At 35.7% G+C, this 12,455-nt stretch overlaps 1 protein-coding gene across 2 annotated transcripts in view; it reads left to right on the plus strand.

Moving 5' to 3' along the window:
• LOC117338746 (regulatory-associated protein of mTOR-like) overlaps nucleotides 1-12,455 on the plus strand; it is a 38,223-nt gene that overhangs the window by 10,033 nt on the left and 15,735 nt on the right. The window contains exons 11-21 of one of the 2 annotated variants that reach the window (XM_033900059.1): nucleotides 749-832; nucleotides 1,873-1,983; nucleotides 2,393-2,467; nucleotides 3,402-3,467; nucleotides 3,905-4,003; nucleotides 4,797-4,889; nucleotides 5,238-5,381; nucleotides 5,846-6,011; nucleotides 9,874-9,954; nucleotides 10,447-10,706; nucleotides 11,441-11,541. In XM_033900059.1, the coding sequence (XP_033755950.1) occupies nucleotides 749-832; nucleotides 1,873-1,983; nucleotides 2,393-2,467; nucleotides 3,402-3,467; nucleotides 3,905-4,003; nucleotides 4,797-4,889; nucleotides 5,238-5,381; nucleotides 5,846-6,011; nucleotides 9,874-9,954; nucleotides 10,447-10,706; nucleotides 11,441-11,541 (1,280 nt within the window). The remainder of the gene's footprint in view (nucleotides 1-748; nucleotides 833-1,872; nucleotides 1,984-2,392; nucleotides 2,468-3,401; nucleotides 3,468-3,904; nucleotides 4,004-4,796; nucleotides 4,890-5,237; nucleotides 5,382-5,845; nucleotides 6,012-9,873; nucleotides 9,955-10,446; nucleotides 10,707-11,440; nucleotides 11,542-12,455) is intronic. The other variant, XM_033900069.1, reaches the window with a different exon arrangement.

Raw genomic sequence — 12,455 nt, forward strand, 5'->3', positions numbered from 1 at the left:
TTTATACTTTCCGTATGGGTTGATCTTGGTAAGACAGTGTGTCATTTATCTGAACTAGGTCAATATGACCTACATTAAGAACTTTGACCTACATAGAATAAATTTTGTCCATTCTTGGCAAATAATTTCACATTCAGTTTGGTATTGTAATTTGCGGAATTGTCTTCTGCAATATATGTAACCCTCCATAGAAACTTCCTAAATTTTTACAGTTAATTTTATATAAGATATGTAACCTTGGGTAATATTTCATAAACATATGTAACTCTCCTCCTTATAGTTGTGCAAATGATCATGTATATCAGATTGAAATTGTAATTTATGGTCGAACAGATGGGAGCATTTAGTATTACCAATGTCTTTTCCGTCCCAAGTTGATGTCATAGCTTTAGCCTGTAAGGGCTATTGAAAGGTCAAGTATGAGAATACCTCAGATGAGTTTGTCTTTCAAATTCTTAGGAATAAGGTCACTGTTACTATTCATAGAAATTATCAAGCAAATTTATGTCATCACTGACAAGCTACTTGTCTGTAAGGATCAAACTTTAATCAAAAGTTCAAGTTTGAGAATTCAATGTTAGTGTTTCAGGGATAAGGTTACTATTTATGAAAAAAAAAAAAATTAAATTCAAACTACTCTTCCGGAGAGTTAAGTCATCCCTGTCAGACATTTTCTAGTTTAGTTAATAATTCTATAAGAAATCTATTTGTGCTACAAAATCTCATGATTTCAACTTTTCTGCTTCAGGTTCTCCTAAGTCAGGTACACAGACTGCGTGCTTTGGACCTGCTGGGGCGGTTTCTAGACCTTGGACCCTGGGCGGTCAGTTTGGTAAGTTGATATCAGAACACAGCTTGCTGTATAAATGACCAGCTAGATTCAACCTGATAGGGTCGGTACAACATATTAAAGGACTAAGCTAGCGCTAGTATAATTGTAGCCAACCTATCTAGGTGATAAAAAATATTGCTTTGCTTATCATGCCAGCCCACATCCATTGAAAACTGCACTGCCCATATTTTTTTTTGAAAATAGATTTTTTTATAACGTCAAATAAAAGTTTATTCTGGGGCGAATTTCAGGAGTTCTGCCCTAAATAAACTTTGATATCTGCTCTACACCCATTGAATATATGAGAAAATCTAAATCTTGGTGCCTTGTTATGGATGATTCGATTAATCTAGAAAGTTATTCTACCCCAGTGATTTATTTGAATACAAGGCCAAAACAAGTTTCACTTTACATTGGTTTGCATGTGGAGGTCTTTGTATCCTCAAGTTAAAGTGACCAATTAGATACAAGTTAAAGTGACCAATCAGATACAAGTTAAAGTGACCAATCAGATACAAGTTAAAGTGACCGATCAAATACAAGTTAAAGTGACCAATCAGATACAAGATGAAGTGACCAATCAGATACAAGTTTAAGTGACCAATCAGATACAAGTTAAAGTGACCAATCAGATACAAGTTAAAGTGACCAATTAGATACAAGTTAAAGTGACCAATTAGATACAAGTTAAAGTGACCAATTAGATACAAGTTAAAGTGACCAATTAGATACAAGTTAAAGTGACCAATCAGATACAAGTTTAAGTGACCAATCAGATACAAGTTAAAGTGACCAATCAAATACATTGCCACAAGCCTTCAATTTGGTTATGGCAGATATTCCAAAGGTACAGAAAGATATGTATAGATAGAGAGAGCAGAACTCATGGAATTTTTTATATATTTTGGTATTCCCAGACACTAAATGATTTAGGTGGTGAATTCATGTAACAGAACAAAATTAATTTGGTATGTCTGTGTCAAATTTAGCTTGTATATATCTCTGTGAAACATTTGAAAATTCTTTGTTTTATTTTTCAGGCGTTATCTGTTGGTATTTTCCCATATGTTCTAAAGTTACTACAGAGTTCTGCTCGAGAGTTACGGCCCCTGCTGGTGTTCATCTGGGCTAAGATCTTGTCGGTGGACAGCGTGAGTAAACAGAAAATTTCCCTCAAAAATCTTTCTGTGAAGCCATAGACTAAGATAATTACTATATATCCTATTTCTATATTCTTGATCGGAGGCACATAAGATACCAAAAGACTATCCATTTAAGAGTTTGTTGTATGATGTGAAATAGATTTTGTAATTTTTTTTTGTAATCAGGGCCATGGTGGTTGAGTGGTTAAGGTGTCCCGACACTTAATCACTAGCCCTCCACCTCTGGGTTACGAGTTCAAAACCCACATGGGGCAGTGGTCTGGTACTGACCATAGGTCGGTGGTTTTTTCTGCAGCTACTCTGGTATCCTCCACCTCTAAAACTAGGCATGTCCTCAAATGACCATGGCTGTTAATAGGACGTTAAACTAAATAAACCAAAGTTTTTGTATTTACAGTCCTGCCAGGCTGACTTGGTGAAAGACAATGGCCATAAGTATTTCCTGGCTGTACTGGCAGACCCCTATATGCCGGTAAGTAGTCCTCAAACTATGAATGTGGACAGATCAATTTGTCTCTAACCCTGGACAGGGATATCCTCAGTTTTACCGGGGTGAGATTTTCTTATCTCACCCTAGGGAAAAGACAAGCTACACGTGCTCTTCTCACGTTCTCAACAATTATATTTCGTCACGTCAACAATATTATGATGTCACGGCAACAGTACATTGATGTCAGGTTGACAATTCAATTACGTCACGTCAACATTTCCTTGCATTGATGTATTGTCAATATTAGATACATAAGAGGGTAAACAGGGTAAGAGAAAAATAATCATTCACCCTCATGGCAGTGAGACAGGGGAATCTCAACCCTCTGGATAATATAATTAAGCTGCCAAACACTTCGCAAGCCTTATGTTTGGCAACTTAAGAATCTTTTTGTTTAATGATTGATGATTAATCTTGTTTAATGATTGATGATTAATCTTGTTTAATGAATGATTAATCTTGTTTAATGAATGATTAATCTTGTTTAATGAATGATGATTAATCTTGTTTAATGATTGATGATTAATCTTGTTTAATGAATGATGATTAATCTTGTTTAATGAATGATGATTAATCTTGTTTAATGATTGATGATTAATCTTGTTTAATGAATGATTAATCTTGTTTAATGATTGATGGTTAATCTTGTTTAATGAATGATGATTATTCTTGTTTTATGATTGAAGATTAATCTTTTTTAATGAATGATGATTAATCTTGTTTAATGAATGATGATTAATCTTGTTTAATGAATGATGATTAATCTTGTTTAATGATTGATGATTGATCTTGTTTAATGATTGATGATTGATCTTGTTTAATGATTGATGATTAATCTTGATTAATGATTGATGATTAATCTTGATTAATGATTGATGATTAATCTTGTTTAATGAATGATGATTAATCTTTCTAGGCGGAACACAGGACGATGGCTGCTTTTGTCCTGTCCATGATTGTGAATGACTACAGACAAGGACAGGTAAATCCATGTATTAATAAATACTTATTCAAGTAGTACTTTATCAACATGTCTGATGTACTTCCAGAATTTTTTTCTGAATTGAATATCCAAGAAGACTCTCATTGTAAATAATGACCATATAATATTTGTGAAACAAGAAGCACGCTTGAATTGTCGTTTTCAGGACATTCAATGTAAATTATTTGCTCTTAGATAGAGGATCATTTCCTATGATTTCAGAAATGAGTCAAGTATTTCTAATTTAAATGATATTGTATGACAAGTTTCATATTATTGTTATATGAATCTGAATGGAAGATTCCACATGTATTCATTCCCCTTAAAATGATGTAGCTTGTACAATGAGGTTCAACTGTGAAATTATATGAACTTTTTCGTTTTTGAAAATGGCAGGCTGTAATTAGGTAACTGGTATTTCATTTACACTATTACAGGAGGCTGCCTTACAAGGGAATGTGATATCCGTGTGTCTAGAACAGTTGGCAGACACAAACAACTCTCTACGTCAGTGGCTGGCCCTATGTCTTGGCAAGGTAGGACGATGTAGCTACAATAAGGGTTGTGAATTTCCTCTGATTCAATTTCTCACAGAATAAATTAAATAAAAGCGAAAAAAAAAATTATTATTGAAAATAGATTGATGGAGATAATCATTGTCCATTCCAAGAAAAGTTTATAAAATTTTACTTTTTGTGAAAATTGGGAAAAAATTAGAGCTCTCTTTTAGAAACTTCCTTACATTATAATCAACCAGAAACTTTTCGTTTATGAATGTAGGAAGACTAATCTTTAGATATTCCACAATGAGACTGATTTGGTAATCTACTGCGACTGAATAATATATATATCTGACTTACTTCAGATTTGTATGTGTCTGTTTTGATTAACTCGGATTTGATAAGTCTATAAACTTAAACATGGCCCAAATTACTCTAACCAGTGCAAGTAAGTTCAGAGGCCCAAAAAAAATGAAGAAAATTAGAAAAAAAATTTAAAAAGAGAAAATCATTAGTATCAATACTGTATGATTTTTAAAAAAAAAAAGAGAAATAATCATTATTATTAATACTGTATAATTAAAAAAAGGGGAAAAATCATTATTATTAAAATTATAATTTAAAAAAAAAAGGGAAAATCATTATTATTAAAACTATAATTAAAAGAAATTGAAAAATCATTATTATTAATACTGTATAATTAAAAAAAAAAAAGGGAAAAGTCATTATTATTAACACTGTATAATTTAAAAAAAAAAAAGGTAAAAAGTCATCAATATTAATACTGTATCATACATGTATGTACAGAATGTAGTATTTGTACCTGTAGGTGTGGACAAGTTTTGACAATGCACGATGGTGTGGAGTGAGGGACAGCGCCCATGAGAAGCTAGCTAAGATGTTGAACGATCCAACCCCAGAGGTACATACTGTGATATAGTTGTCGAGGATTCAGATTACCTCGATAAAACTCCTTATATTAAGTTATTTTCTCAATACATATGCAATTTTGTTTAGATCTTATTTCAGATTTACCTGTTCTTTTAACAGAAACAGTATTTAGGTCCCAAAAAAACTTGACGTAAAGTTTACAATTTACTATGGTCCTTCCTTGATCTTGTCAATCAACTATTATGAAACAGACTTTAACCAGACAAATTTGGCTGTAGTACATCGTTCAGGATTGATATGGAAACTTTCCTTCATTTTTGGGGAAAATATTTTTTTTATCTAAACTAAATAATGAATAGATATTTGTTTATTTACACAGGTGCGGGCAGCCACTGTGTATGCCCTGGGAACATTTATAAACAACAACTCATCGGAGCGAAGTGACCACGCTAATAATATCGACCTTGGAGTTGGTATGACCTTGGCATCGGTTGGTCAGGATGGAAACCCTCTCGTCAGGAAGGTTTGTCTGGATACTGTATAGAACACTTACTTCTCCCTGGAATGAATTTTAACAAACTGCTTTATTTATCACCTACATCAATTCTAGGGTGAGGGATGGCTTATAAAAGTATTCTATGTTAGACTGAAACTTTTTTCATAATATATGCCCTTGTCCTTCCCAGTATATGAATCTTATAAAGTGTTGTCCTTGTTCCCCCTGTCCCATGCACAGGTCACATGGTTACATAGTTGTGGGGATATTCATAAACCAATATTTTCTATGTTACAGTAGTAATCATCAAGATCAGTATATTAGGGTACAAGCCTTACAATACCACAGCCTCTGTAGCGAGTCCTAGAACAAAGCATGCTGTATAATGACACTACTGTACTCTCAGCTTGTATTCGAAAGCAGCTAATATCCTGTGTGCCCTTTGCGCATCCCTTTGACATAGACGATATTTACCGTATGTTTGTCGACAGGAGCTTGTGGTGGCATTCGGATACCTGGTGACCCAGTTCGAGGCCCAGTTTGCTACCGTGGCGACACAGCTGATTGAGGAGGAGAGACAGAAGGATAAAGCAGTGCCGATTGTGGCCGCTGAGGCCCCGGGTGGGTGGAATGTTGTAGCATCCTCCGGTATCCCTGGTAACTAACGCACACCTGCATGACTTCACCGATCACCATCCTAAGGCCTTCTCTGTTGTGTGGTTCGCTTGGCCGATGAAATTTTTTTTGTCAACCCATGTCATGAAAAACTTACTAATGCTTCTTAAAGAGAAAAAAAAATTGAAAAAAAGAAAACAAATTAAAAAAAAAATGAAAATTCTCTTCATTTGTGATTCACAACCAAAATCTCTTTGGAACTGGTTGCCAATTTTCAACTTGAAAAGGGCATGATGTTTGTATAACAATTTGTATTCCAAGAATTATATGTGAGAAGTCCGACTATTTCTATGAAATAATAATTTACTTGAGAATTAAATTGAGTAAATTTTTTTTTTTTTTTTGGTTTTTGTGATGCTAAACTTCAATTTTAAAAGCACCATAAATTGTTTGACACACTTCAGGGTAGGCCTTGTTGTTCCACAAACTCTAAGGCTAGTTTATTGTGAAATTATATAATAGCACCAGGTATTATTGTACAGATTCTTATCATTTGAAGTTCCTAGAACTGGCATAGCTGGCATCTTGATTTAAATAAATAATTTGAAATGAAATTTTCATTTTTCTCTTTTTTGAAATATAGAAAAAATGTATATTTCAAAACGATCGATTAAAATTTCATTAAAATTGTCCCTTTGGTAGGTTAAAACTAATAATCAACTCACCTTTTTTGAATTGGAAAAAATCATCTTGATCCGTTTTAGTGTGGTGACCTGCAAGATTATTGATTCCTTGTGCTATTATGGTAGTATTGTATTGTATTGTGTTACTGTAACAGTGTATCTTGCTGTATTGTATTCTATTGTGTTAAAGTGTATTCTGTTATATTTCATTGTGATATTATAATAGTGTATCTTTCTGTGTTGTATTTTTCATTCAATAAGCTTGAATACTCTGGTGACCATAGATTTGATCAATAAGCTAGAATTCTCCTGTTGACCCCTACATATGCAATAAGCTAGAATTCTCCTGTTGACCACTACATATTCAATAAGCTAGAATTCTCCTGTTGACCACTACATATTCAATTCCTCTGACCCCCTGGGTTGATGGGCGGGGCCAAAAAGGTTCAATTAAAGTAACTTAAATATTTCAAAACTCATGTGACTGTAAAGGCCTATGGGCCTCTTGTATTGTTACAGTGTATCCTGATATGTTGTATTTTATGTAGTGTATACTATAATTGTATTTGTATCTTTCTGTTCTAAGGTCCAACTGGATCAAATTAATTGAGTATTACAACACAACATATATATTTCTCTTTCAGAGATTTTCACAACACCAGGCAAAACAGCCAACCATAATGGTGTGGGTTTTTTTTTTTTTTTTTTTTATCCCCACGAGTTGCTTAAGATATTTTCTGTGAAAAAAAAAATATGTGCGATGTAGCTTTGTAAAACTGCCTCTAAAACATCATATGTGTAAATTGAGTTTTATATTAATGATTCGGTCCATAAATTTTCTGCTCTATGTTTAAGTGTCATTTGTACATTAAGATTACTGGGTGGTTATATCTCTGCTGGTGGCATTAAAAGTACCAAAGGTTTGTTGTTATCTGCATGCCGCATTAAATATTACATAAAAATTCATGCTCCTTCAGAAATTATCCAACATCTAAAAACAAATTGAAATGGATCAAGTCATAGGTCGGAGCAATACACCTTCCCTTCTAAACATAACATTTGTTCAGGCCCATTTGGGTTTCCGACTCATTTGTTCAGGCCCATTTGGGTTTCCGACTCCCTCCAGGATTTTCTCACTTTTGTCGCATGGCATCACTGATGAGTCCTGTCAGATTAAACTGTATGGTGCTGTTTTGTATGATACTAAAATTCATACTTACAGGTGCTAAATTTTGTATAATCCTTGGTCATATGTCGATCTAACCCTGACGTTATAATGTCTGGACGTAAAGCTTCACATTGTATATCTGTCTGTCAGTCTGTCGGTTTGACTTTGTATTTGGATCTGTTTCACTATTGAGATTATGGAGCTCCTGGTGATCACAGCTTCATTCAATAAGCTGGACTTGTTTTGGTGATCACAGCTTCATTCAATAAGCTTGACTTGTTTTGGTGACCACAGCGTCATTCAATAAGCTAGATTTGTTTTGGTGACCACAGCGTCATTCAATAAGCTAAATTTATCTTGGTGACTACAGCTTTATTCAATAAGCTAGAATTCTCCAGTTGATCACTGCTTCCTTCAATAAGCTAGAATTCTTCTGGTGATCACAGATTTATTCAATAAGCTTGAATTATCCAGGTGACCAATGCTTCATTCAATAAGCTAGATTTGTCCTGGTGACCACAGCTTCATTCAATAAGCTAGATTTGTCTTGGTGACCACTGCTTGATTCAATAAGCTTGACTTGTTTTGGTGACCACAGCGTCATTCAATAAGCTTGACTTGTTTTGGTGACCACAGCGTCATTCAATAAGCTAGATTTGTCCTGGTGACCACAGCTTCATTCAATAAGCTAGATTTGTCTTAGTGACCACTGCTTGATTCAATAAACTAGAATATCCTGGTAAGCCAAATTCATCTGACAAATACTACTAGTTTAGCTACAGTTCATATTACTTTGTACATTATGAAGTCAGAATTCTTCGTTTCATTATTTCATTTTGTTCTCGGTACATCTGGCAATTATCTTCCTAATTTAAGTATTTATTGGTTTAAACATATTTCTATTGTTAAAAAGGGAAAAAAATAATAAAACATCATTGCTGACAGTTGTTTCTCGGTATACCAAATAACCTTGAGTGTATTACCTTGGTTGCCAAATGTCTAGTAATGTGTAACTTGTAAAAGATGTTGTTTGAAAAACTACTAATTATGTCTTGAATTAAAAGTGGGTGGTTTCGTTAATGTATTCACAGACATAATTAAAAAAGTATTTATCAAAATCAGAAAAATCTCTTTCTCAAATGTGGTAAACTTTTCTGCTTTGAATGATTTTGGCTGTCTATGTGTTCTGTAAGTTGTGGCTTTATTAGTTATTTGTGTGTTGTATGTTTGTGTCATAATCTTGAATATCATATTTACTGTTAGACTCACCACTTACACTACCGGAGTAAACTATAGAATCTCATTTGTGTGTCCGTCTGTGCTTTACATAACCTTGTACATTTTATTATTTCCTGTTCTGTCACTATCATCTACAAATGTACAGATATTGTCTGGCATTGTTTGGGATGGCATATAGTGTCACATAACAACAATTTAATCCTAATTCATCTTTTTGGTTTGAGAGCAATCTACCTATATACCATTTATATTTCTAATGAAAGACTTTAACCTGTATACCGCTTGTTAAAATTTACCTGTATACCATTTGTTACTAGAAAGAAAGTTACCTGTATACCGTTTGTTACCAGAAAGAAATTTACCTGTATACCGTTTGTTACCAGAAAGAAAGTTACCTGTATACCGTTTGTTACCAAAAAGTTTTTACCTGTACACCATTAATTTGACCAAAGCTGCATAAGCTGCGGGTATTTCTGGCTAGGCGATTGGGTGTCATAGATCGTGAGTTCGAGGCCCGGTCAGGGCACAAGTTGTCTTCCTTCGTCATTTGTGTTGCTATGTTTTATATCAAATATTTAGCACAATGTATCATATACACTATGTGTTGGTGATCCGAAGATAAAAATTTGAATTTAATGTCGTAGTTGTACCGAGAGAAATATATATGTATATATAAATACATTGCTTGTGATTGCAGAGAATTTTTACCAGTATATATTCAAGTGTTTGTGATTGCTGAGAAACTTCAACAGTATAGATATGAGTGCATGTGATTGCAGAGAAATTTCACCAGTATATATTATTTTGCTTACAGAGAACTTTGCCTCCGTCATGACCAGCGGAATGAAGCGTAGTTCCTCGCGTACCAGTGTGAAGAGCTTGTTAACCAGCACGTGTAAGCCCCCCCCCCCAACCCCACCCCACCACTTTCCCCACGGCCCTCCCATACACACCTTATACACACACTCCCTCCAATATTCTCTCAAAATACCAATCCCTTCATATTCATTTACAAGGTTTAAGGTATTTCAGAGGTTTTCCTCCCAGTCTTGTCAATAATTACATGAACTGGTTGGGTATTTTTTCCTGGAAAAGTCTAGTGTGAAATTTACTATTACTAGGCAAGTGTAGAATTATCTCAAAAGCCTGAAAAGAATTTTCGAATAAATTTCATAGACAAATGTATTCTGAGAACCAGTAAGATGTTACAGGGCATAAATTCAAGTAAGCAAGCAAATAGTCTTCATTTCTAATTTGAAGATTTGGTGAAAAAACCTGCATCCTATTCCTTTATTGCAGTTGTATTCTTAAGCTTACATAAAAACTGTATAAAGATGTTCTAGTTTGAGAACCATCTTTAAGTAATGGAAACCTGTTATGTACTTAGCTTCAGGCCAGCAGCCGTCTCCAGGGAACACAAGTTTCTGTAGTAGTATTAGCTCTATGGACAGTACCTCCAGTGTGGAGAGTATGCCCGGAGCTTCTGACTCTCGTAGCAAACGTGCCGGATCCAACCCCTCCATCCCCGGACTCAGCTTCAGCAACATTTACATCATGGTATGGAAAACCCTTCTACAGCTTGCTATTGATCCTGTCAACGAGGTCGCGGACATGGCCAAGTATATCGTCAACACTATCAAACTCAAGGTACGACACAGAAATAGCACTACAGTGTGGTAAAGTACAATCATAAAAATTCATAAACTATAAAGAGCAGAGGAATAAAATTTTACAAAATTGGTACTAAAATCATTTTGGCACACAGCTCTGTGTATTTAGACTGTACCAGTGAATTGAATTTGTTTAAGAAAATTGAATTTTCTATTTGATAAATAAAATCCAATATTGTTTCAATCTGTTCTTTTGAATTTTGTGTCTCATTTGATGAGAGAACATAATTTGTTTTTAATTCGGTCATTTTACATACTGTAAAGATACATATTTTAGTGGTAATCTTATTTTAGCGATTTTCTATTAATCCCTGCAGAAAATATGAGAAAGAGCTTATTCTTCATTGCGTTAATTTGTTATAGTTTGGAAATGCATGAAAATTTGAGTGCACCAAAATTAGTGTGTTAAAATAGTTGGTTATCCTCCTTCGATAGTAAAGCGTATTGTTTTGTCTTTTTGTCTATCAGTCCGTGCATCACATTGTCATGGACATATCTTATATAACCTTTATCTGCAATAGCCAGAACTTCTATTCATATGACTCTTTTGATAGCATTGAGGTATATCTAGAGTTATGGCCCTTTATTTGTTTGGCATCACTTGTACACTTGGGTCAGCTTATGTGTTGAATTTGGAATGAGAGTACCTGTTGTGATTATTCATTGCAATTATTAGTAACGATTGTTATTGGTGAATTTTTTCTTCAACAGGCAACAACCACCTCAAAACCTTCACAAATGATGCCCAACCCGGCCATGACTCATTCAGCCCCAGCCAGTCCCTCTAACAGACCTGTCAACACTGCCCAGGGGTAAGTCAGCACATCCCAGGGGTAAGTCAGCACATCCCAGGGGTAAGTCAGTACATCCCAGGGGTAAGTCGGTACAGGGGTTAGTCAACACTGCCCAGGGGTAAGTCAGTACAGAAGTAAGTCAGTACATCCCAGGGGTTAGTCAGCACTGCCCAGGAGTTAAGTCAGTACATCCCAGGGGTAAGTCAGCACATCCCAGGGGTAAGTCAGCACATCCCAGGGGTAAGTCAGTACATCCCAGGGGTAAGTCAGCACATCCCAGGAGTTAAGTCGGTACAGGGGTAAGTCAGTACATCCCAGGGGTAAGTCAGCACATCCCAGGAGTAAGTCAGCACATCCCAGGGGTAAGTTAGCACAGGGGTTAGTCATAGTCAGCACCGCCAAGGGGTAATGCTGCACACACTTCAGTTAACACATCCCAGGGGTAAGTCAGTACAGGGGTAAGTCAGTACAGGGGTTAATCAGCACATCCCTGGGGTTAATCAGCACATCCCAGGGGCTAGTGACCACCTCTCTGGGGTAAGTCATTACAGGGGTTAGTCACCACCTCTCTGGGGTAGGTCAGCACAGGGGCTAGTTACCACATCTCTGGGGTAAGTCAGCACAGGGGCTAGTTACCACGTCTCTGGGGTAGGTCAGCACAGGGGCTAGTTACCACCTCTCTGGTGTAAGTTATCACAGGGGCTAGTTACTACCTCTCTGAGGTAATTCAACACAGGGGCTAGTTACTACCTCTCTGGGATAAGTCAGCACAGGGGCTAGTTACCTCCTCTCAGGTAAGTTAGCACAGGGGCTAGTTACCACCTCTCTGGGATAAGTCAGCACAGGGGCTAGTTACCACCTCTCAGGTAAGTCAGCACAGGGGCTAGTTACCACCTCTCTGGTGTAAGTTATCACAGGGGCTAGTTACCACC

This window comes from Pecten maximus, chromosome 1, assembly GCF_902652985.1.
Source record: "Pecten maximus chromosome 1, xPecMax1.1, whole genome shotgun sequence".
Taxonomy (NCBI): domain Eukaryota; kingdom Metazoa; phylum Mollusca; class Bivalvia; order Pectinida; family Pectinidae; genus Pecten; species Pecten maximus.